We start from the raw sequence: 25,676 nt of genomic DNA, 5'->3' as shown, positions 1-25,676 counted from the left end.
TTGGTTGGCACTCCTAAGAGCAATTTTTATTCTTTCTTGTTCTCATGTTAATGTGAAAAAATGCCATAATGTGATAGTTGTGAAAGCAGCACTTAGCAATGGGCTACATGATGAGGAAACCATCCAAAATGCTTTGAAACCAGCAGACTTTGACTTCTGAGACATCGGTATGACATCCATTAATGGTGCATGAATGGTTGAATTAAGATTGAAATCACAAATGGCTTTGTGCGACTACTAAACCATAAAAGAGCGCTGTGTGAGCAAGCGGTGCACTCTAGCAGTCTGGACGGCATTATCCATTATACCAGTATAATACAGAATTTAAAAGGGGGTTTTGTTTTATTTTTTCATGTTGTGTGGTTGATATTTCCGTGGAATAGTATAAATGAATAATATTCTTTCATACACAATTCATACATGTAAAATGCGAGTTCTGTTGTTTTGAACTACAAAAACAGAAGGGCAAAAATGTTTTAGAAGTACAAAATAAAATATATTTCTTATCAATCATCATTTAATCGTATTTAGTTATTTTTGTATCATTTTGAATGTTTATCTTCTATGTATCTTTCATTGTGGCTCTCTTTAAAATTTGGGCCTGTCATGTGTTCAACATATATAATCCATGTTCAATAGTACAGTAAAAATAAAAAATAAAAAAAATAAAAAAACTTTGTACCTCTTTTACATTTTTAAAACATAATTCTTAAGTAAAACAGTGATCTGGTAACAAAATAAGGTGAGTGGCAAAATATCAGTATCAGCCTATAGGTTTTTGTTAAACTGGTCTCTGCCAAATATTTTCATATCTGTGCATCCCTAATTTCATGTGATATTTCCATTGTTTGTCATGCAACGGCACACAATCAGTATGCAAGTTTGTGTCTTTACTATGACAACCAATGTACTAGCAAAAGCAACTGCAGTCTTGACAGAAAAAAATCAGATCTGACCACATATATCACTTTCAGTCTGGTCTAAAAAACCAATATGATCAAAGTCACATAGTATCAAAGTTTGTGATATAAAACCAGTTCCTAAAAATAAACATAACAGAAACCAAGCCCTCCTTCATCTGAGCAGAGATTTAACTCTTAAACTTAAACATTTACACAATGTATCACCTGACAAAATATATCAGTAATTGCAGTGCCCTGATGACAAATGTGACCCAGGGTTTTGTGAAGGGCTGACATATAATTTGTGATTTGTGATCAGCACAGATTTGTCCTATATTACAGGCAGAGGCTTGAAAGTTACACCCCATTAGAAATAATCTAAGAGAAGCCAAGCCCATTCTAAGCCCAAACCCAAAATGTTTAACCCCGAGCGAGCTCACACAGGGTCACAGAGGCATCAAAACCATCAGGGTTTGATGTAAAAGTAATATTATTAAAATGAGTCTGTTATCATGCAGCTGCCTCAAATCTTTGGCTAAACAGAACTTCCACGACTTTGGGGTCAGCCAGGGTTGAGAGGTCACCCAGGTCCTTTTTGTTGTGGGCGATCTGTCGAAGAACTCGTCGCATGATCTTACCTGCAGGACAGGTAACAGGCTGGGTTAAAAATGTACCAGATACTATGTTTGTTTATACTGTCTGTTTGTAAGGTTCGTGACACTGAACTGTTGAAAGATATTCAGAGTTCTGTTTGAGACACTTAGATATCTTTGAGCACACCTACATATTCTGCTTTGCTCTCAGATTTATATTCAGTTTAACAGTTACCCATCGCTAAACGGTCAGACGGTCTCTTCCTGTCTAAGTGGATGGTTCTAGCCCAGAATAAGCAAGTGGACCAGACTTTATGCCGATAGTTTATGTAAGTATAAGTAAGAAATTACAGTATGTGAGAATAGTTTATACTTAATGGGCCAATGATGTGACACTATTTTTTATTTTATTTTTTTGTCATCATCTATTAAGTTATTGAAAAATACATTAAAAATGCAATCCACCCAAAACAATTACTTGAATACACCACTACTCTGATGAAAATCTTTTCAATATCTGAGGTCAAAGTCATTTTCATATGTTTTTTTTTTTTATAAACAACTATATAAACAACTGGTGTAACCATCCGGATAAAATAAAATACAATTAAACAAAATAAAGTTAAATAAAATATTAAATGAAAGTCTAACAATAAAATAAATATTTTTTTTAATAAAAAGAAAATGAAAAAAATATATTGAAAAAATAAATGTTGGCATAAGTAATTTGGAATAGTCTTTTATTATTATTATTATTATTATTATTATATATATATATATATATATATATTTTAAAAGAAACAACTTGTTTTAAAATCTGATTAATATTTGAAAAACTTCAAAAGTCAGGTGGCGTAGCCAAGGGTGGACTGGGGTGGGCCTGGGCACACCCAGAATATTATAGATTATACTTTGACTTCAAATATATATTTATAAAATAGTTTTAAAAAAAATGCATAAATTCTGATTTCTGAAAGCCCAAAAGCACTGTCTGAATGCATCGGTTCTCTGTTGTTAAGAAAGATTTGGTATAAAAAAATTTGGGTGACAACTTGTCCCATCCATTTTTATTGAGGCCCATTCAATAGTAATTTACTATCTATGCCCTTAACCAACATGTAGGTAGCCATTCTGTTTTTATATGATTGTCATGTAATATATATATATATATATATATATATATATATATATATATATATATATATATATATATATATATAGATAGATACAGTTGTGCTCAAAAGTTTGCATACCCTGGCAGAAATTGTGAAATTTTGGCATTGATTTTGAAGACGGTGTGGTTGACTGATCATGCAAAAGAAAGAAAACAAAAATGACGGTGTGGTTGTTTCAAGGAGCACAATACTTGTTGACCCCTCTCCAAACATAGCGCTTATGGTTGTGACCATAAAGCTCTATTTTGGTCTCGTCACTCCAAATTACAGTGTGCCAGAAGCTGTGAGGCGTGTCAAGGTGTTGTTGGGTATATTGTAACCTGGTTTTTTGTGGCATTGGTGCAGTAAAGGCTTCTTTCTGGCAACTCGACCATGCAGCTCATTTTTGTTCAAGTATCGTCATATTGTGCTCCTTGAAACAACCACACCGTCTTTTTCCAGAGCAGCCTGTATTTCTCCTGAGGTTACCTGTGGGTTTTTCTTTGTATCCCAAACAATTCTTCTGGCAGTTGTGGCTGAAATCTTTCTTGGTCTACCTGACCTTGGCTTGGTATCAAGAGATTCCCGAATTTTCCACTTCTTAATAAGTGATTGAATAGTACTGACTGGCATTTTCAAGGCTTTGGATATCTTTTTATATCCTTTTCCATCTTTATAAATTCCATTTCCTTGTTACGCAGGTCTTTTGACAGTTCTTTTCTGCTCCCCATGGCTCAGTATCTAGCCTGCTCAGTGCATCCACGTGAGAGCTAACAAACTCATTGACTATTTATACACAGACACTACTTGCAATTTAAAAAGCCACAGGTGTGGGAAATTAACCATTAATTGCCATTTAAACCAGTGTGTGTCACCTTGTGTGTCTGTAACAAGGCCAAACATTCAAGGCTATGTAAACTTTTGATCAGGGCTATTTGGGTGATTTCTGTTACCATTATGATTTAAAAAGAAGCCAGACAACTATGTGATAATAAATGGCTTCATATGATCACTATCCTGAAATAAAAGACAGTTTTTTTGCATGATCAGTCATATTTCCAGGGTATGCAAACTTTTGAGCACAACTGTATATATATATATATATATATATATATATATATATATATATATATATATATCTGTGTATTCTTAGAGAAAACGTCTTGGTTACTGTCGTAACCTCCGTTCCCTGATGGAGGGAACGAGACGTTGTGTCGATGTAGTGACACTAGTTGTCGCTCTTGAGAGCCCCGAACACCTCTATTTTTTTTTTGTGCTGAGGAGCCAAGACAAGGTCTGGCCATTTCAGCGGCTAGTACAGTGTTGTGGCAAGAGGGACACAACGTCTCGTTCCCTCCATCAGGGAACGGAGGTTATGACAGTAACCAAGATGTTCTCTTTCTGTCACTCACTCGACGTTGTGTCGACGTAGTGACACTAGGGCTACCTATAGAAAAACGCCACAACAGGTGAACCGTGTTACATGAACTGCTGATGCAGGTGCAAGCAAGCTGCTGCGTGCGTAATAGCATCAGTCTGCACGTAACCTCCACCAACGCCCCAAAAAGACATCATGTAGATCTCCACATCCCTGAGGGGGGAAGCGACGTAACTAGCATGGGAGCAGGCTGCGCCAGCCGCAGCCTTTTCTCTTTATGTTTTCTCTCCACAGAGTATTAGATCCGGCTAGGGCCATCTAATGCTATTATACGCATCGGGGAAGGTGTTCTTTTCCATTCCTATTCTTTCAGGGGGAAAAGACCCCGTGGAGACCACATCCTGCCCAAAGGAGAGGTCAACATGTGGCAATACGAAATGTGGGCTCACCAGCCGCACATGGAAGGGGCACGGTGGTAGGTCCTGCCTCGAAGGGGAGGAGCTCTACAAAAACACCTGCTGGGGGCAGAGAGGGCCCTGCCCAAGGGAGATGCAGGCCTGCCGACAGGGATGGGCATGGCCTGGGCCTGGTATGCCAGAGCGTTGGCATCCACGATCCAGTGGGCAAGCCTCTGTTTGGAGATAGTGTTCCCTTTCCGCTGTCCGCCAAAGCAGACAAAGAGCTGCTCAGAGCATCTAAAGCTCTGCGTGCGATCCAAGTAGGTGCGCAAAGCATGCACCGGACACAGCAACGACAGGGTTTGGTCTGCCTCCTCCCGGGGCAGTGCTTGCAGGCTCACCACCTGATCCCTGAAGGGGGTGGTGGGAACCTTGGCACATAGCCCGGCCGGGGTCTCAGGATCACGTGAGAATCTGCTGAACCTGATGATCAAGTCGTGCTTCCCTAGGGACTTACCGTCCACTGCATTGTGGTGGGCCGCTATAGCGGCTACATAAACCTTCAAGGTGGAGGGGGACAGCTGCCCCTCCAGCCACTCCTGCAGGAAGGAAAGCACTGACCCGACTGCACAACTCTGGGTGTCCTCGGCTCGGGAAGAACACCAATTCACGAACAAGGACCACTTCAGGGCATAAAGCTGCCACGTAGAGGGAGCTCTGGCCTGAGTGATCGTGTCTACCACTGCTGGTGGTAGGCCACTTAGGTCTTCCGTGTCCCATCCAAGGGCCAGATGTGGAATCTGCCAGGGAGGTGCTGTCGCGAGGAGCGTGAGGTCCGAGAACCAAATCTGGGTGGGCCAATATGGGGCCACAAGGGTGATTCATTCCTCGTCCTCCCTGACCTTGCACAGGGTCTGTGCAAGTAGGCTCACTGGGGGGAACGCATATTTGCGCAACCCTCGGGGCCAGCTATGTGCCAGTGCATCTGTCCCAAGGGGGGCTCCCGTCAGGGAATACCAGAGCGGGCAGTGGGAGGATTCCCGGGAAGCGAACAGGTCTACCTGTGCTTTGCCAAATCGACTCCAAATCAGCTGGACCACCTGGGGGTGGAGTCTCCACTCTCCGCTGAGTGCTGCCTGCCGTGACACTGTGTCCGCTGTAGCGTTGAGGCTGAAGGAAGAAGGAAAGCTGCGACCGCAACGTTAGACACGTGAGGCAGCACCCATGGCCGTCAGAGGCGGAAAGATAATGACCGCATCCAGGAATCACACAAAGATGGAAAGGCATCTTTATAAAGATGCATCTTTAAAAAGACGTTCAACGTCAATGTGTGTGCTCTAATAGAGAAAATATACTCTTTAGCAGGAATATACACTCTTTTAGCGCTGTCGAAGCACCCAGGGGTGAAATCTGCACTCATCATGCAGAAAGAGAGAAAGCCGCTGGAAATGCGCCGTATATCCAACAGCATACGCTTCTTAAGAGGTGAATGGAACAGCAGCAGTATTCAGCTCACTGATAGTACAACCACTTGGCTCCAAAGAAAAAATCTGAATGAAAGTGGGCATTCCTTCTCCTTTTATACCCGTATGTCCAGGGGAGTGGCATGCAAATTCCACTTGGCAATTCTCATTGGCCTTTTCTCAAAAGAATAGAGGCGTTCGGGGCTCTCAAGAGCAACCCCTAGTGTCACTACATTGACACAACGTCGAGTGAGTGACAGAAGGGGAACCTAAGATACTCTAAGATCTGAGTCATGATATTCATGACTCAGAAATTGATTATATTATTTACAGTGAAAAATATGCTTGAAAAATAACATTTTAAAAATGAATGATTATGTTGTGTCCCCTCACATGCATTCAAGGTGCAAGGAAAGTATTTTAATACCTTTCACTTGAAGGTTGCACAACTTGGCACTTTTAAAGTCAGTAAATAATTTGTTTTGTTGAAAATGCTAAAAATGTTTTTCACAAATTTATGAAACCAACATGTACACTAAGACTAAATTTCAGTGAAATAGACACGTGTCTTTTAAATTAGATTTTTACAATATTTCGTATATTTTATTACCTCAGACAACCTTATTTGTTAGTGATCCAAAAACGAAGCTTTTAATAAATATTATCCTATACGTTTATACATAAGGCAGGAATGACAGAAGATCTTGTTACCTGAGCGTGTTTTGGGGAGGCCAGGAGCATTCTGGATGAAATCTGGTGTTGCTATTGGCCCGATCTTCTCCCTCACTTTCCTCTTTAGTTCCTCGACAAGCGCACTGTTAAACTCTTGGTGGTCTTTGAGCATGACAAAGCAATAGAGACACTCTCCCTTCACTGAATGTGGCCGACTGACCACCGCGGACTCAGCAACAGACGGATGCTCGGAAAGAGCCGCCTCCACCTCTGCAGTGCTCAACAAATGACCTTACACAAGAGAGAGGTATGGTTAGACACCTGTTTGTGTTTATATAGTACATACACATGTATATATTTAAGGCAAGAAATCAAAATTGATCCTTTTGGCAATCTTAATAAATGTCTTGACAGACCAGAATCACAATTCACTTTAAGAAAAACAAATCCTGTTCTATTTTACAGAAGAAAGAAAGTCATACGATTTTGGAACAAAATGAGGATAAGTAAATAATGACATAATTTGGGGTGTACAATCTCTTTAAGAGAAGGCAAATGAGAATGACTCCTAATGTGATATCTATAGCCACTAGAGGGCAGCACTGAAATGATATCTTTCAAGGTCTCACCAGACACATTAAGCATGTCATCGGTTCTGCCTGTGATCCAGTAATATCCGTCCTTGTCCCGCCGGCAGCCTGAGGACACAAAGACACATCAGTTACAACACACACACACACACACACACTCACACACACACACAAACACACACACACACACACACACACACACAGTGTAAGACGATACAGCAACAGGTCATTCTTTAAATAGTCAGTTCAGTGACACTGCTTAAAAGAGACACATGGTGACTAGTAAATTATTAAAGACTAAGTCATGACAAATTATGAAATCTCTGATCTAACACTTTCATAACCAGTGTTGGGGATAACAAGGTTACAAGTAACCACATGTTATTTGAAAAAGTGACAATGTAACAATTAGTTATGTTTATTAGAAGTAACGCAAAAGTAACTAACACATTAATTTCCGTAAAAAGTGACAATGTAACATAATTAGTTGCGTTTATTAGAAGTAATGCAAAAGTAACTAACGCGTTAATTTCCGTAAAAAGTGACAATGTAACATAATTAGTTGCGTGTGGCAGCGGGGGCGTGGTCAAGCATCTCTCCGGAGAGAGAGCGAAAGCGGTAAGGGCGCTTACACCTGAGCTAAATTATGTCTAACACCTGTCTCTAATTTCAGTGAGCACAGGGAGAGCGGCATAAATAGAGCCATACAGCACTTAGTCGGGGAGAGAGAGCCTGGGCACGACAGATCCGAACAAGAAGCAAAGAGTTTTTATTACAAATGATGAGAGTTTATTTTGTGGAACGGTGTGTGATTATAGGTTAACTTAGTGCATAACGCCAAGACTGTGAGACTGTAGTTTGTGCTGCAGAGAGAGAAAATAAATCCCTACCTGAACCAGGAAAGCTGCTTCTCGCCTCCTCCTTACACTGCGTTTATTAGAAGTAACGCAAAAGTAACTAACGCGTTAATTTCCGTAAAAAGTGACAATGTAACATAATTAGTTGCGTTTATTAGAAGTAACGCAAAAGTAACTAACGCGTTAATTTCCGTAAAAAGTGACAATGTAACATAATTAGTTGCGTTTATTAGAAGTAACGCAAAAGTAACTAACGCGTTAATTTCCGTAAAAAGTGACAATGTAACATAATTAGTTGCGTTTATTAGAAGTAACGCAAAAGTAACTAACGCGTTAATTTCCGTAAAAAGTGACAATGTAACATAATTAGTTGCGTTTATTAGAAGTAACGCAAATGTAACTAACGCGTTAATTTCCATAAAAAGTGACAATGTAACATAATTAGTTGCATTTATTAGAAGTAACGCAGAGGTAACTAAAGCATTAATTGCCATTAAAAGTGACAATGTAACATAATTAGTTTCATTTATTTGGAGAAGTAATACAAAAGTAACTAACATGTTAATTTCTGTAAAAAGTGACAATGTAACGCAATAAATTAGATGTATTATTATCATTATTATCCTTAATGTGCATTTTCATAAAAAGTTACAAAACGTATCACAAGTAGCATAACAATGTAATGCATCGCTTTTAAATGTAACATTCCGCAACACCGATAAAGGCATATCTTGATATCCTGTAATTTTACCGTCTCCTGTCACATAGAATCCTGGAAATTTTCGGAAGTAGGTGTTTTCAAAGCGTTCCTGATCCCCGTACACACCCCTCATGATTCCCGGCCAGGGCTTCCGGAAAACCTAAGAGCAAAACATCAGTTTATAGTCAAAATGATGCCTAAAACTTCTCCATTTCATTTGCAGTTTGGAAATTGCAGCTGGGATAAATGGAATGCTTCCTGAAGAGAGACCAAATGACAAACCATGAGCGACCCTGACCAGTACGTAATGAGGTAAATATTCGGAGAACATTTACCTATGAATATGATTCATCAGTGCATGTTATTCCAAAGAAAAATGTTTGTCTTTGTGATCTTTCACTAAAATATAATAACTTGCTCTGCTTTTTTCAGCCATTCCCCTTCAACCACCTGCCATATAGACACCAATTTTCTTTTACATTTTTTACTTGTTGAATATTCTGTTTCACTCAGAACTACATCACTTCATGAAAGTGGGTTGTGAAAGTTCCATTTTGACTTTAATAATCCAATATAACCTGTCTTAACCAATATAAAACTAAGGATATAAATCTCACCAGGTATCCCTCCGCCTCCCCCTCTAGTTCTTCTCCGTGTTCGTTAAGAATGGCGGGCTGAACTCCGAAAAATGGAAATGTCTGGATATAGAGGACACATTCGTCCATCAATACTGTTTTCACAGGACTAAAAAGTCATCCATCATTTTCTTTAATTGTGTGCCATCAAGGCAGACATTAATGCAGAGTTTTGATAATTATTAATAATTTCATGGGAATTTAAGGTGACTCACAGCAGATCCTGGCTTCAGTGGAGTAGCAGCAGGAAGTGGGGTCAAAACATGGCCACCCTGCCAACACAGTTTATCTCGTGATTAAGGATTTAAGCTCATTTAATAAAACAGAAAGTTCTAAATATGAAATCTGATTGGATGAGCCATGTTTAAAGCCAATATATACGCAATATATGCCTGTGACTGTTTATCAGTTGAATTCTATAACAATGCACCAACCATTTTAAATTTGGAATGTAAAATAAATGTAAATATTTTACCGTCTCTGTTTGCCAAAATGTGTCGATAACCGGACAATGCTGCTGCCCCACAACATCATGATACCAGAGCCAAGCCTCCGGGTTTATGGGTTCACCAACTGTACCCAACACACGCAGACTGGACAAATCATACCTAGAGAGACAGAGACATACTGTAGATACAAGATTAAAAATGAAATAACATGTGCTAGTGCTATTTACATGTTTGCTCACCGCTCTAGTGGCTCTTTGCCGTATTTCATCAGCAGTCTAATAACAGTTGGTGCTGTGTAGAATTTAGATACTCCATATTTCTCAATAATCTCCCACAATCTGCCCACATGCGGATACACCGGCACACCTTCAAACTAACAAACACATGACAAACCAGTTTGGGGTAAGTGATTAATCTCCCACTTAATTGAGTGTATATTCTGTCAAATATAAAGCTACAATGCAAAATTGCTGAAACAAGTCACCAGTTTGCAATATGCTCGTTCATGTAACTAAACATAGCACTTTTAAAGGCATTACAGTACACTGGATAACTTACAAGCACACTGGTCGCTCCATTTGCTAATGGCCCATATGTGATGTAGGAGTGGCCTGTGATCCAGCCAATGTCTGCAGTGCACCAGTATACGTCGTCATGGTGATAATCGAAAACATACTTAAAGGTCAGTGATGTATACAGCATATAGCCAGCGACAGTGTGGATAACCCCCTGTACAGAGAATTTATTAATGATGTTCGTAGTGGAATAATAGCATACTGCTTACTACATACTGTGCACTACATACTGTATACTACATACCATTTTAAAAAAAGTATGTGAAACAGACCGCAGTTTGCAAAAATATTGTATACTGCATACTATTAAGTCATTTTTTGTCATAAATTCTCCTCCCTGCCCAGCAGGGGGTGATATGCATGAAGAATGTGAATCACCAAATATAGAAGAAGGAGAAAGTGAAGGAAAAAGAACCTAAATATTGATCTGTTTCTCACCCACACCTATCATATTGCTTCAGAAGATGTGGATTTAACCTCCAGAGTTGTCTGGAGTACTTTAATGTTGCCCTTATGTGGATTTTGGAGCTTCAAAATATTGGCACCCATTCACTTGCATTGTATGGACCTACAGAGCTGAAATATTCTTCTAAAAATCTTCAGCAGATGAAAGAAAGTCAAACACATCTGGGATGGCATGAGGGTGAGTAAATGACGAGAGATTTTTCATTTTCAGGTGAACTAACAGCAGCTTCTTTTGGCAAAAAGTAGTGTGTTTTTTTTATAATTATTACTTTTCCATGCTCTTTTTCAATTGTTTTCCTACGTATGTAAACAAGCTCTAGGTGGACCTCTTTACCATTGCACAGCATCTCGAGCAGAAGCCCCGCTGAAACAAACTGTCCTGTATTTGGCTAGCTGAAAGTTGGCAACCCTTTAAAATGACTTCAAACAAAAGATGACTGTTTAATGGTGAAATGTGAGAGGTCACGTGCCTTGGGTTTGCCGGTAGATCCGCTGGTGTACAAAATGAACAGAGGATCTTCAGCGTCCATCCACTCCGGTTCACAATTGTCTGAAACACTGTCGATAAGATCATGCCACCATATATCACAATCTGCATCCCATGGGGTCTACAGCACACACATAAAAAAGGGATGTAAATTGTTTAAGTTTAAGGCTAAAAAGATTCCTATTTAACATTAAAAAGATTTGAGAGCTACGACGCAAGTCAAGATTTTCAGTGAATAACAACTTAAGGCCGAAACATACTCTATGCAAGTGCGCTGTTGCATTCCAAAAAGTGTCAGATTGCATTCTCTGCGTTGCCACAGGAGGCGCTATTGGAGACAGTAGTTTGAACTGTCCGCTTCTACGGTGAGTTTCCACTTTCAAGCCAACTACTGTCATGGCGGAGCAACAGTTTATACAGAATATTGCTGAGAAAGTAAGTTAAAGTCTATATATTTATAGCAAGTTACCTGATTAATAACACATCCAGTTTAATGGCACAGACTTTTGAAAGTAACTCTATCGCCCCCTTGAGTACTGCGGTTTGTTACCGACTCAATTACCGAACCGCTTTGGCCAAACACTTGCATCTGCATACACGTACTTGTGTAAAGTATGTTTCTGATCTTAGTTCACACAAAACATTCTGTCATTAATCACTCATACTCATGTCGTTCCAAACCTGTATGCTGTTATTTATTCAGTGGAACACATTTTACTTAAGAATATGCATGCACCTCTTTTCCATACAAGTTAATATAAAGAACAAAAACGCTGTAAAAACACCATGAAAGTACTCTATATGTGCGCTATATTCCAAATCTTCTGAAGCCAAGCAATAGCTTACATACAAACATTTTAATTCACTTACGAACCCTCTGCCGTAGCTCTCAAATCTCATTTTCAGTCGGGTTGCCCATAATGTTGCATTATTGAAATTGCACAAAAATGTACAGTAAATGAGATTTGAGAGATACAGAGGAGTACTAGATCATCGGCAAATAATGACTCAAATTTTGGTATTTTTCTCATACACAGCTGTCATTCAGCTTACTTTTATGATGCTTTTATTGTTTTTGCAGATTTGGTCACTATGAACTGTGTGGAAAAGTTGTATATTGTAAACCCTATTGTTGTCATTACTGGGGAATTGTTTCTTTATTTATTGATTTGCATAAGGACAGTACAAAAACATGATTTCAGTAAAAATACAAAAACAAAAAACAAAATACATAAAGATTATAGCACATTCTAATTTGCATCAGGTTGTCTTAATTACTGTAAACATTACTGTGATTCCTGCATACTGATATTTGCAACTGAAGTACAGGGATATGTGGATTTCTGTGGAGAAATAAATGTATTTAATGATTTACCTAGAATCAGTTATAATATTCATTATTTAAGCTGTGTTATAGTATGACCTAAATTTGAGTCCATTTAATTTAAATTATTAAGTTGAAACAACAACATTTAAATAGCAAATATGAGTTATGTCATCTCTGAGATAAGTTACCTTAACTTAAATAGTTAAGTTAATTCTACCTGAACGTGGGGGCCTGGGTAGCTCAGTGAGTATTGACGCTGACTACCACCCTTGGAGTCGTGAGTTTGAATCCAGGGCGTGCTGAGTGACTCCAGCCAGGTCTCCTAAGCAACCAAATTGGCCCGGTTGCTAGGGAGGGTAGAGTCACATGGGGTAACCTCCTCGTGGTCACTATAATGTGGTTCTTGCTCTCGGTGAGGCGCATGGTGAGTTGTATGTGGATGCCGCGGAGAATAGCATGGGCCTCCACACACGCTACGTCTCCACGGTAATGCGCTCAACAAGTCACGTGATAAGATGTGCGGATTGACGGTCTCAGATGCGGAGGCAACTGAGATTCGAGGAGAACTGAGAGTCACTACGCCACCACGAGGACTTAGAGCGCATTGGGAATTGGGCATTCCCAATTTGAAAGAATTTAAAGAATTAACAATTCTACATGAATGTTAAGTGAACTTAATTACACAAGTTTTGGAGACACCATTACCAGTAGAGTCAACTTATTAGGGTTTTCATTGGTGAAGACTCGAGTGTTTAAATATTATTTTTGGCGGGGCCTGGGTAGCTCAGTGGTAAAAGACGCTGGCTACCACCCCTCGAGTTCACTAGTTTGCTAGTTCGAATCCCAGGGCGCACTGAGTGACTCCAGTCAGGTCTCCTAAGCAACCAAATTGGCCCGGTTGCTAGGGAGGGTAAAGTCACATGGGGTAACCTCCTCGTGGTCGCTATAATGTAGTTCATTCTCAGTGGGGTGTGTGGTGAGTTGAGCGCGGATGCCGCGGTGGATAGCGTGAAGCCTCCACACGTGCTATGTTCCAACAAGCCACGTGATAAGATGCGTGGGTTGATGGTCTCAGACGCGGAGGCAACTGGGATTAATTCTCCGCCACCCGGATTGAGGTGAATCACTACGCGACCACAACGACTTAAAAAAAGCGCATTGGGCATTCCAAATTGGGTGAAAAAGGGAATAAAATAAAAATATTATTTTTTGGTGTTTCACAAAATAAATAAATAAATAAATAATAACAGCATACATGTTTTAACGATAGGGTGAAAGGCAAACTATTCCTGTAAGGTGGCATTTTAACCAACCTGTAGTTTGTTGAAAGAATCAGTGTTTGTTATGAAGCCATGATGTTTCACCACCACACATTTCTGAACAGAGAAGGTTGTGCTGAGAGAGAGAGAGAGAGAGAGTGAGAGAGAGAGAGGGAGAGAGAGAGAGAGAGAGAGAGAGAGAGAGAGAGAGAGAGAGAGAGAGAGAGAGAGAGAGATAGTAATAAGTTAAAAGGGAAATTAAAAAAAAAAAAAACACTTTTAGAAACACGTTCAGAATCGGTTCCACAGTGTGACTTGGATTTCCACTGATTTAAATTAAAATTATGAAATCTGTCTGCAGTAAGACATGACTTCAAGTTTTAGATAGGTTTCTAGATTTTTACATTTTCTAAAGAATTTTAACGGTGCTTGCTTGTGCAAAATCGTCACCACAATGCTAGTTTGTTGTGGCTGGTTGCAAGGACATTGCTAGGTGGTTGCTTGGATTTTGCTAGGGCATTGCTATGCAGTTGCTAGGCTGGTTGCAAGGGCATTGCCATCCACTTGCTAGGGTGTTCCAGGGGTTGCTAGGGCATTGCCATGCATTTGCTAAGGTGTATTGGGTGGTAGCTAGTGTAATGGTAGCCAGCTGGTACATGTTGTGCAGTGTGTAAACCTCACTCCCCTGCACTAGCGACTGATGCTAGAGGCTGTAGCCTTTAGCCTCCTCGTTAGCGTGCCCGCCTCCCATGCCGGAGGTTCGAATGCCGTTTGGAGCGGGTCGAGCAGGACTGGTTACACTAGGACATTGCCATGTGGTTGCTAATGATATTCCACCTGTATATTATATTCTTATCATTGCGTTATGTCAGTTCGTTGAGTAATACCATCAACAACTGATGACCATAAATGATTTATGCGCCAACTCGATAACCTTCATTCGGTTGTTACACCACTCATGCCCATGTTCCTCTTACATCATCTCTGTTTCCTCCATGATGTGTATGTCTCAGTTCACATATCGCCATGACGACAAGATTAGGAGGCTTCTAAACTGTGCTGTTGCTCGGAAACCCATTGGAATTCCATGGAACACAAAAAGAGATGTTAGGCAGTATGTTAGTATCTGTCCATTCACTTTCATTGCATTTTTTACAATGAATGGCGACTAAGGCTGTCATTCTGCCTAGAATCCCCTTTTGTGTTCCACGGATGAAAGTCATTGTTTGGAATGACATGAGGGTGAGTAAAAGACTGTATTTTCATTTTCGGATGAACTATCCCATTGAATCAGGTTTTTGTAAACAGAGGATGAGCATTAGAGACGGACGTACCTCCCCTTACAACGCTCTAAAGCCTCATCTGCAATCTTTTTCAAATTGATCATCTTGTCCCCTCTATTCACACCGTCTGTAGGACACATACAAATACATGAGACAAGAAGAGAAAGTCAGAAGAAAGATAAATAATATCATTTTAGAAATGTGTAACCCAAGTAATGTACTTAAAAGTAACAGCAACTGTAATCCAATCTTATTAAGAGAGTTTAAAATGTAATGTGTTACACTACATATTACTTGAAAAGTAATTAGATTACAGTAACTAATTACTTTATAATCAGATTACCCCAACACTGCTGCCAGCCAGGGCAAGGAAAAATTCAAAATGTTTGAATTGGCTTCCTTTTCCAAAGTTGGAATTTGAATTGAATCGGCCACGCCGCACAGGAAGTTAAATTGGTATTTGAAATGGAATGCTGGGAAATGGAATTTCAGTAGTCCAATACAACACACATTTTGTGACATAATAATTGACAATAATTACATTATACAGTACATTTTGACTAATTATACCTACCCTGAGAGGTAGAATATGAAATTATTAGACAAATTAAACTAAACTAACTAAAATTAACACTAAAATAATTTCATAACAACATTTCATCAAAATGAATTGAGTAATCTTACTGAAGTCTTATTACTTACTAAAATCATGATAAAAAAAATAAAGAAAACCTAAATATTTTAAGGTTTATTCATTTAATTTAGTTCAACATTACAATTCAATTTAATGGAATTTTCTTATAAAATGTAAATGTGTAAATCTTAAAAATAAGCTAAACATAATTATTGAGTGCATCAAAACAAACTTTAAATTTGCCACAGAGCACTAGAAATTGTTCACCACATTGTTTTAAGATATATTAACTCTTAAAACTCATAAAAATAAAGCCATCATATATAATATACTGCAACTTACTGTAATATATTGAGTTTTTTTTTATTCTGAGCAATGAAGATTTCTTCCATCTTTAAAGATGGAAGAAATCTTCATTGCTCAGAATAAAAAAAAACTCAATATATTACAGTAAGTTGCAGTATATTATATATGATGGCTTTATTTTTATGAGTTTTAAGAGTTAATATATCTTAAAACAATTCCATTGTTTTAAGATATATTAACTCTTAAATAAATGCCTGATTTATTTAATATAGTGAAATAATGTAATACAAATGTATAAAACATCAAATGCATTATTAAAAACTAAACTTACAACTGTTTTATGGATTTCTCTGATTTCATTAAATTTTAATTTTACTTTCTTAAATCAAAATTCAAATTGCAGTTCTACATCCTGTTTGCTATTTCAATTCAAATTCAGTTCAAACTCAGGCATTGAGTTGGAACAGAATTTGTATTCTAAATTCAATTCTGAATGGTGCACAACCCTGCTGCCAGCCTACACACACATCCTTTAATGCAGATCTGGACATCTATCGCACACATGATAAAACACTGGTGTGGAGGAGGAGTTATGGGGTAAACTCCTCCCTGTATTTGTCATAGTCACCTGCCGTTACCAGGATTTTGCACTGAGCATCCATGATTCTCTCACAGAGAGACTCGGAGGAGAAGCCTGCAAACTGACAGAGGAAAAGAGGAGAGATTTAGACATTCCTGCAAAGGAGGAGCTCCCTGCTGTTTGTGTGTTTATAACATTAATTCAAAGACCCTCGCACACCTGAAAAGTCATAGGTAGGTGCGTAAAAAAAAGGACATTATTAAGAGAAAAAGCAAAAAATCCTGCATACTATCATAGCTTGCAGAACACAATCAAGTATTTATTGCAATGTTTATAACATAAAAGTTTATAACAGTATGTGAGACAAGCAGTTTCTTAAAGGGGAAGTGTCATTTTTTGCAACACTAGAGGGACCAGAAGAAAATTGCAAGAATAACTACATTAAGAAAATGCAAGTGGTGCCAGCTTGTATGGCAAGCCGATTTAGCTTTTAATGCTCCCAGCGTTACTCGTAAATGCATTTTGTATAGTATTATTTCAATTAGAGACCTATACAGTCAATTTTCTTCTAGTAAGAATTCCAATTACAGAGCTCTACAATTGAATTTTTACTAGTTAAAAAATAACATTAAATCTATGCTAGTAAAAATGTAATTGTAGAGCTTCTTACCAGAAAAAAATCAGTTATCAGAGCTTTACAACAGATTTTTTACTAGTAAGAATTCCAATTGCAGAGCTCTACAATTACATTTTTACTAGCATATATTTTGTTTTGTTTGTTTTTTTTACTAGTAAAAATTCAGCTGTAGAGCTCTGTAATTGGAATTATTGTAAAAATGTAATTAGAGAGCTCTCTAATTGGAATTCTTACTGGTAGAAATTCAATTATAGATCTCTGTAATTGGAATTTAAACTAGTAAAAATGCAATTGTAGAACTTTGTAGCTGAAATTATTTCTAGTAAAAATTAATTTAAAGAGCTCTGTAATTGGAATTCTTACTCGTAAAAATGCAATTATGACAAGTACCGCTGTTAACATTAAAAGATAATCATTTTCTTCTGTAAACTTGTGCCAAATTGCCACCACACTGCCAAGGTAGTAGCTGGCAAAGCATTTCTATGTGGTTGCTAAGGTGTGTTTTTTTTTTAGCAAGTTTCAGGCAGGGTTTCCTTGGTGGTTGCTAGTGTATTCTGGGTGGTTGCTAGGTAAATGCTTGCTGGCCCAAGCCACCCAAGTCAAGTCTCTATGATATTCTGGTACCTACATATGGATCCGTTCTTGGGATTAGGGGTTTTGAAAAACCAAAAGTCCATGGTGTTCTTTGTACAAAACAAAAAAAGAGCAGTTTTTGAATAATAAAAAGGAGCACAATAATCTGACCAAATTGGGGTCATCATCCAAGCATAAAAATAGACTTTGATACTTCAAGTGACCTTGAAAGCACCCGTGTGATATTTTTAAATACAGGTATAACCTTTACATGGCAAGAGATGGCTTGGCTGCCAAAAATAGTCCTGGCAGAGTAAAAGAGGGCATACTAATTTCAAGCATGCTCACAATACTGTTCTAAATACTGACCCCAGTTTAAACTTTTACATTTTCTCAAGGTAAATAAATGGTAGTTCTTGGTCTCTGGATGGAAACCTGGCAAAACGTGAAGTAGAATATGTACCCACCCTGAAGTTATAGACTGAATAACTAGGCAATGAATTTATTAGGTAAGCACCAATATAGAAATTTTGTGAATTTTGCGATAACAATAACCAATCTTTATATATATATATATATATATATATATATATATAAAATGGTCAATATTATACTCATAAGTTAGATGATGGTCAATATTCTGAATTGACAATGTTGTGCCAGTTTTTAAACAAAAAATAACTATTTACACTAAGTGAAATGACATTAATTCTGTGCTTCTGTGCTCTAGTTCTGCAGGTAAATGTAAGACATTAATGTACTAACCACAGTCGAGTGGACAGCACCAATTCTAGCACAGGCCAGCATTGTGTACACCAGCTCTGGAATCATGGGAAGGTAGATAGCGACCCTGTCCCCCTTATTCACACCTGGAGCATAGAAAAACTCACATCTGAATGAGTTCATAGAGATGTGTAAAGTAACAATCCTCGTTTTGACATCTTTGGTGAACAGACTGAATGCACTAATATCAAACTTGCATTATGGAAAAGTTGAGCATGCTTAGGCACAGAGGAAGATGAAGGACTTACCCAGTAGCTTTAAAGCATTAGCACATCGGCACACCTGTCTCAACAGTTGGCTGTAGGAGATTGTCAGGTGATGATCAGGTGAGTTTCCCTCCCTATAGGAAATGCCAATCAATATCAAGCCATTAGGAAATAATTAACACATGCCAATGGCTTATGTACATAAGAAGGCTTTTATAACTTTGCCAAAAACTCATAGCAAAACTTGTTGTTTAGCTTACTGTATATACTCTGTACTTGGTGGAACACTGTAGGGGCCGTTGCCTCTATTTGCTGTGTTTTTCTATATAAACAAGCGCTAGACAGATGTCTTTCCCATGTATCAAAATTTTTTCGGTGTGAAGCGCGGGAGCACAACGGATCGATGTTTATTCAGCATCTCCCACAGGAACGGCACGACTCGTTTTTCTGCATCTCACACAGGAGTGCTGCGCCTCATTGTTTTTCTGCATCTCAAGCAGGAGCGTCATGTCTTGCTGTTTGTTTTTTACGAACACACTTACGAAAAAACACACATCGCATCTCACTGTTTTTTTTTTGCTTCTTACGTACGAGCATCGCATCTTGCTGTTTTTTTTTCAGCATCTCACGCAGAAGCATCGCTTCTTGCTGTTGTTTTTGCATCTCACACAGGAATGCCACGCCTCATTGTTTTTCTGCATCTCACACAGGAGCGTCATGTCTCGCTATTTGTTTTTTACGAACACACTTACGAACACACTTACGAACACACTTACGAACACACATCGCATCTCACTGTTTTTTTTGCTTCTTACGTACGAGCATCGCATCTTGCTGTTTTTTTTTTCAGCATCTCACGCAGAAGCGTCGCTTCTTACTGTTGTTTTTGCATCTCAAACAGGAGCACCACGCCTCATTGTTTTTCTGCATTTCACACATGAACGTCATGTCTCGCTGTTTTTTTATTTGTTGCTTTTTACGCAGGAGCGTCACATCTCACTGTTGTTTTTGCATCTCACGCAGAAGTGTCGCATCTCGCTGTTTTTTTTTCAGTGTCTCACGCAGGAGCAGTGTTGGGGGTAACGCGTTATAAGCACTGATATATATATATATATATATGAGAGAGAGAGAGAGAGAGAGAGAGAGAGAGAGAGAGAGAGAGAGAACTAGATCGCTGACGCAACGGTAAACTGCCGGCAGGAGGTGAAGCCACTGGAATTGTTCAAGTGGCCATTTTGCTATGCCCAAACTGTCATAGAGCAGCAATGACTGACCCCCGTTTCACCGTCTCCAACCTCCGGGTATGACAGTTGCATTTCGCCCTTTAGTGACAGTCATGTTTAATTAGCTCGTTATGGATAATATTCGTTACAAGGGAGAAGATATACAAGGATCGCGATGTCTGAGCATTCACCTGTCCCCGTGTTCAGCCTATCAATACAGCACAACAATCACCAAAGGAAGTGGCAAAACTGTCCACACGTTTATTTTTTAGCTTCTTACACAGGAGTGTCGAATCTCGCTGGTCTTTTCAGTGTCTCACGCAAAAGCATCACTTCTCGCAGTTTTTTTGCCTCTCACGCAGGAGCATCACATCTCGCTATTGTTTTGTTTTTTTTGGCGTCTCATGCAGGATTGTCGCTTCTCGCTATTGTTTTTTTGCCGTCTCATGCAGGAGTGTTGCTTCTCGCTATTGTTTTTTTTTTGGTGTCTCATGCAGGAGTGTCGCTTCTCGCTATTGTTTTATTTGCTGTCTCATGCAGGAGCGTCGCTTCTCGCTATTGTTTTTTTGGCGTCTCATGCAGGAGTGTCGCTTCTCGCTATTGTTTTTTTTGGCGTCTCATGCAGGAGTGTCGCTTCTCGCTATTGTTTTTTTGGCGTCTCATGCAGGAGTGTCGCTTCTCGCTATTGTTTTTTTTGGCGTCTCATGCAGGAGTGTCGCTTCTCGCTATTGTTTTTTTTGGCGTCTCATGCAGGAGTGTTGCTTCTCGCTATTGTTTTTTTTTTTTGCCATCTCATGTAGTAGTATCGCTTCTCGCTGTTTTTTTCAGTGTCTGCCGTAGGATCGGCTTGTCTCACTTTTTTTTTCAGCGTCTCGCACAGGAGCGTCGCTTCTCGCTGTTTTTTTTGTTTTTTTTTGCAGTGTCTGCCGCAGGATCATCTTGTCTCGTGCAGGAGAGTTTAGTCTTTTCTTTCAGTTTTTTTTTCTTTCAGTCTCTCGTGCAGGAGCATTATGTCTCACTGTTTTTCTTTTCAGCGTCTCGCACAGGCACCGCATCTTGCTGATTTTTCCAAGTAGGTATAGCAGCAGGCTGGAGATCTCCAAATGGGGGCAGAATCTCCAAAATTTTTTGCAGAAGGGACGGGGTTATTCCAAAAGTGGGCGACACCTCCACAGACAGCTAGGGTTAGGTAAGGAGCTCCCTATATATTTGCTGCCGGTTTGGAGCTCTCGCCCCTTTTTGGAGCTCTGTCTGCAGCTATGCACTTCTCGGTTTTTCTTTCAGCCCTGTGCAGTTAAGCTGATTTCAATTCCTGAATAAATGTGTCTGGTTTTCAGAAGAATAGATACAGTACAATGTCCTCTGGCCTTGCTGTCTGTATTGGATGTCTGTCAGCTTTATATTTGGCCAGTGATCCTTGCTTATTACCCAAGCCAAAAAAAACAGTCAATCCTCTAAATTGCAATATGGCTACTGCCTTGTTAAACACTATGCTTTGGACTAGATTTCTGCAAAAAAAAAAAAAAAAAGCAAAAAAAAAAAAAATATATATATATATATATATATATATATATATATATATATATATATATATATTTCTTTTAAATCTTAAGAAAATGTGAGTGGTCCTCACCTGTGCATAATATATTATCGTGATACTATGGTGTTGTGGGCGGTTGCCAAGGCATTGCTATGCAGTTGCTGCAGTGTATTGGGTGGTTGCTTGCTGGAACAATTCAGAACACCCACCCCACATTCTCTATGATATTCTGGTCTAGATGTGACTCAGGTCCCTCATTCAATATAAGTCTATGGGAATTTTCTCAGCGATTTTACATTCCAGTCGCTTAGAAAATTAATAGCACAGATCTCCTCAACAAGCATGATGTTTCGTTTCGGTGTGAGACAAGTTATGCACCAAAATGTAATACCTAAGGTGTGCTGTTTGTTCAGATCCGTAACCCCAAGTGTGAGCAATAGTAGTGATGCTTGCCTCAATAAAATCCACTATTAATGGTTATGTCTTTCTATTGTTTCACTTAACCGAAACCATATGGCTGTTACAGCATATTGCGTACAATTACAACAAACACAGGATGCAACAGAGTATTGCGATACATACCTGCCAACTATAATACAATGACAAAGCAAATCAGTAAGTGAGCTCATGGCTTTGGTTTACTGGACAACTGCACCTGGCCATCCAAAAATGGAAAGACAATAATGGACAGATGACAAGATGGCTTCTAAGTGAGTGACCTCTCTGGTATGAATGATGGGCACCACAAAGAAGGAATTCTGACCTCTGAGGTTAGCACATTTCATCATATTGTGAATTATTATTTAATAAAGAAGCCCAGCAATAGGTATTATTCCAGACATATGTCTGTATATTATTCAGTGGGGTCCAAAAGTCTAAGACTACATTGAAAAATAATGGATTCAAAGTGTAATTTAAACCTGCATCAGATTTCCTTGTTTCCATTGAAGCACACGATGCTCTTTGGTAAATTTTCAAACCATGCTGGATAACATAGTGTTCATGTTGCTTTTCACAGAGCCTGACTCTGAAAAGACTGTCTGTTAAAACCTGTGTCCATTATTAGTTCATGATGGTTAATGTCTTATCAGAGTGTTGCTTTTGCATGGTTTGCATGCTTTGATTCTTGGCATCTGCTAGTGCCAGAACTAGAGTTATGGGGATCTGTCACCCATACAAACCAGCAAATTCAGTATTATTTTAAAGGACATATTTAGAAGGACACAGTTAAATGTTTCCCTATTGACTTTTAGGGGGAATTTCACAAATACCTGTCAAGAACATGTCCAGGTCATATTTCCCCTTTAAATGAATAGAGAAAAAAAGGAATTATATTTTGCTTATTTTATGTATATATTTATTATTATTATTATTATTATTTATTTATTTATTTTATTTTTTTTTGCACTGTGACATTATTTTCATGACATTTAAATTAGATTTGATGTTAAAATATCAAATATAATTATTTATATTTGTGCTTAATTGTCATAAAGATAATGTCATAATGCAAAACAAATCTTAATGGATCTAATAACAGACTTTTAAATTTAGAGAAATATATTAATATATATATACTAAATAATGTATTATTTTATATTAACCCCTTAAGGCTTGTTAGAAATTGTTTACATATATAAAAGAAGACCTATATTGTCTCTTGACTTGTGTAATGCAGAAGTAAAATGACACCCACTGCTCCAGAATGCTATTAATACCTCAGAACATAATGTGTCTCAAGGTTATATAAGTACAATAACCACAAATGTTTTACACCGTTTTATGTCAATACAATCTAATTACAATATCTTGCATGTAACTTATCTACACTATTGATAAGTCAACATAGGGGAGGTAATCCAGATGGTGTATTATTAATTGCAGTTTACAGGGTCTTTGATTTACGTATGTAATTGATGTAACATTGATACAACTCCTACACTAACTGTTCTATCACTGTTTATGTAATCAGAGTGTCCTGTGATATAAAATGTCAGGTTGATGTCATAGCAGGTGATATGCTGTTCAATAACACTATGAATAAGTATTGTACCCTGCCCTGTCTGTTTCAAAGAATGGGAATTTCTGCCATGCCCTACAAGCAAATACTAGCAGGAATAAAACAGTATTTCCAGAATTCTTAGTTTGTACTGAGCCTTGCACAAATGCATTAATTTTAAATAACTTAGATAATGAATTTAAATGTATGAACTTAGTATTAAACCCTCAAGCTGCCAGTTGATAATTGTATAACCCTCTTTATAAGCTCACCATGTTTGAAATGCATAAGATGCATTAACTTTAAATGCATGATTTAACATTTTCAATATTGCATTGAGCATGCAAAACAGAACTCAAAGCAAACAGGTATTGAATTACGAGACTGTGCATTTCAACATTTTACCAGTAGTATGCCACTTTCTCTCCTAGGTTCCTTTCTTGCACATTTCGGTCGAGAACGTTGTAGCAAATGTTGGTTTTTGCACCTTCCATGAACTTGATGTAAACTTCCCCCTTGGTGACATCAAAGTTATACTGCAACATCTGGCCTGACGGGGCCTTCTTCCAGCAAAACTCTTGAGAAACATCCCCCCAGAACTCTGCAATGCATTTTGGATTATTGTATTATACATACAATAAACCTTATAATAATAATAGCTGACTTTACTACTAAGGTGCATGCACAGTTTGTATTCACACCAAAAATAATTAATAATAATTTTCTTCCAGTAAAAATATATTTGGCAATCTTTTCCTTGTTTTAAGCATACACCTCTCTAAATGTTGTTAGAATTGTCTGAAAACAAGACTTAATGTGGCATTTTGAATCTCAAGTAATTATATATTTTTTAAAGGTTGTTTACATGGTACACAAGACAAAAATACTGAGGATACCGTGCCCTGTTTCTAAACTTTCTCATCATGAACTGACATACCTTCAGGTTCTTCAATAGACTTTTTGTATAGGGAAAGATAAGCATCAAAATCTGGCACATGGGCATCTAAAAACTGGCCATCTGGCGGACGGTATATCTTCTCTGTCTCTTGAGTTCCTGTAACAACCATGTTGGTGGAGTCCGATACAGGAGACATAAAGAAATCCTTATGATATGTGTTAGGAAAAGTGTCACTGATGGAGCAGCTCATTGTGTCTGTGCATGTGAGGCATGCACCCTTTAATCCTGCCCTGTATGCTCAGAGCCTCATCCACCAATCACAGCTCTCCATTCAGCACTCCTACTTTTTTATTGGCTGAACGGCTGCTTGGCTGCTGAACCCACTACAGAGGGTGGCACAGCACAAGCCAGTAGGGTGATTGGCATCAAAATGCATGTTTACTGAAACACACACAAACACACGCATATACTATTCTTAATAGGGAAATAACATAGATTTCTGTAATTGTTTATTTCTATCAAACTATAATTGCTAACTTAAACCATTTTATTATTTTGCTCACTTCTGGGGACATATTTGGCCCCCAAACTATATCAAAGTATGTACACACACACACACACACACACACACACACACACACACACATGTATTTGCCACAAAATAAAGCTATACAAAACCTGGCCGACAAACATACTGACTTTACTTTATGCAGATTTTAACAATAACAATAATAATAATAGACAATGATTGTGTCTGGACAAGATAATTTCACGACTCATTCACCCTCTGTTGCAACTCTGGATTCCACTGCCCACCCAGTGAATTGTTACTCTCTCTCTCTCTCTCTGTAATTTCCTGGAAAAATATGTGGATTTCTTTGACAAAGCAATGTTGTTCACCCAACTAACAAACAGGGGAATTTTTCCTAGACTATAACAAACTATAAAACTATAATATAATATAATATAATATAATATAATATAAGAATTGTCTATATGTCTAGAATATGGATGTTTTAACTTCTAAAAAGTAAAGTCTCATTAAAGCATTTTTCACAGTCTCACTATTTAAAAAAAACAAAAATAATTATTAGTATTATTACTACGCAA

The 25,676-nt window shown here is 38.3% G+C and overlaps 1 protein-coding gene across 1 annotated transcript; it reads right to left on the bottom strand.

The window, feature by feature from the left end:
• LOC127440674 (acetyl-coenzyme A synthetase, cytoplasmic-like) lies at positions 1 to 24,828 on the bottom strand. Its single transcript, XM_051697408.1, has 17 exons — positions 24,606 to 24,828; positions 24,074 to 24,269; positions 18,949 to 19,040; positions 18,683 to 18,786; positions 16,756 to 16,828; positions 15,239 to 15,314; positions 13,959 to 14,040; positions 11,302 to 11,439; positions 10,350 to 10,520; positions 10,031 to 10,164; positions 9,818 to 9,950; positions 9,558 to 9,614; positions 9,325 to 9,405; positions 8,759 to 8,867; positions 7,190 to 7,258; positions 6,600 to 6,851; positions 1 to 1,540 (listed from the first exon to the last, which is right to left on the bottom strand). Exons 1-17 carry the CDS (start codon positions 24,814 to 24,816, stop codon positions 1,413 to 1,415), a joined length of 2,106 nt encoding a protein of 701 aa, XP_051553368.1. The 5' UTR covers positions 24,817 to 24,828; the 3' UTR covers positions 1 to 1,412.
• Between the last annotated feature and the right edge of the window lie 848 nt (positions 24,829 to 25,676).

Source organism: Myxocyprinus asiaticus, chromosome 5, assembly GCF_019703515.2.
Source record: "Myxocyprinus asiaticus isolate MX2 ecotype Aquarium Trade chromosome 5, UBuf_Myxa_2, whole genome shotgun sequence".
Classification (NCBI taxonomy): domain Eukaryota; kingdom Metazoa; phylum Chordata; class Actinopteri; order Cypriniformes; family Catostomidae; genus Myxocyprinus; species Myxocyprinus asiaticus.
This window is presented reverse-complemented; position numbering and strand designations above follow the sequence as displayed.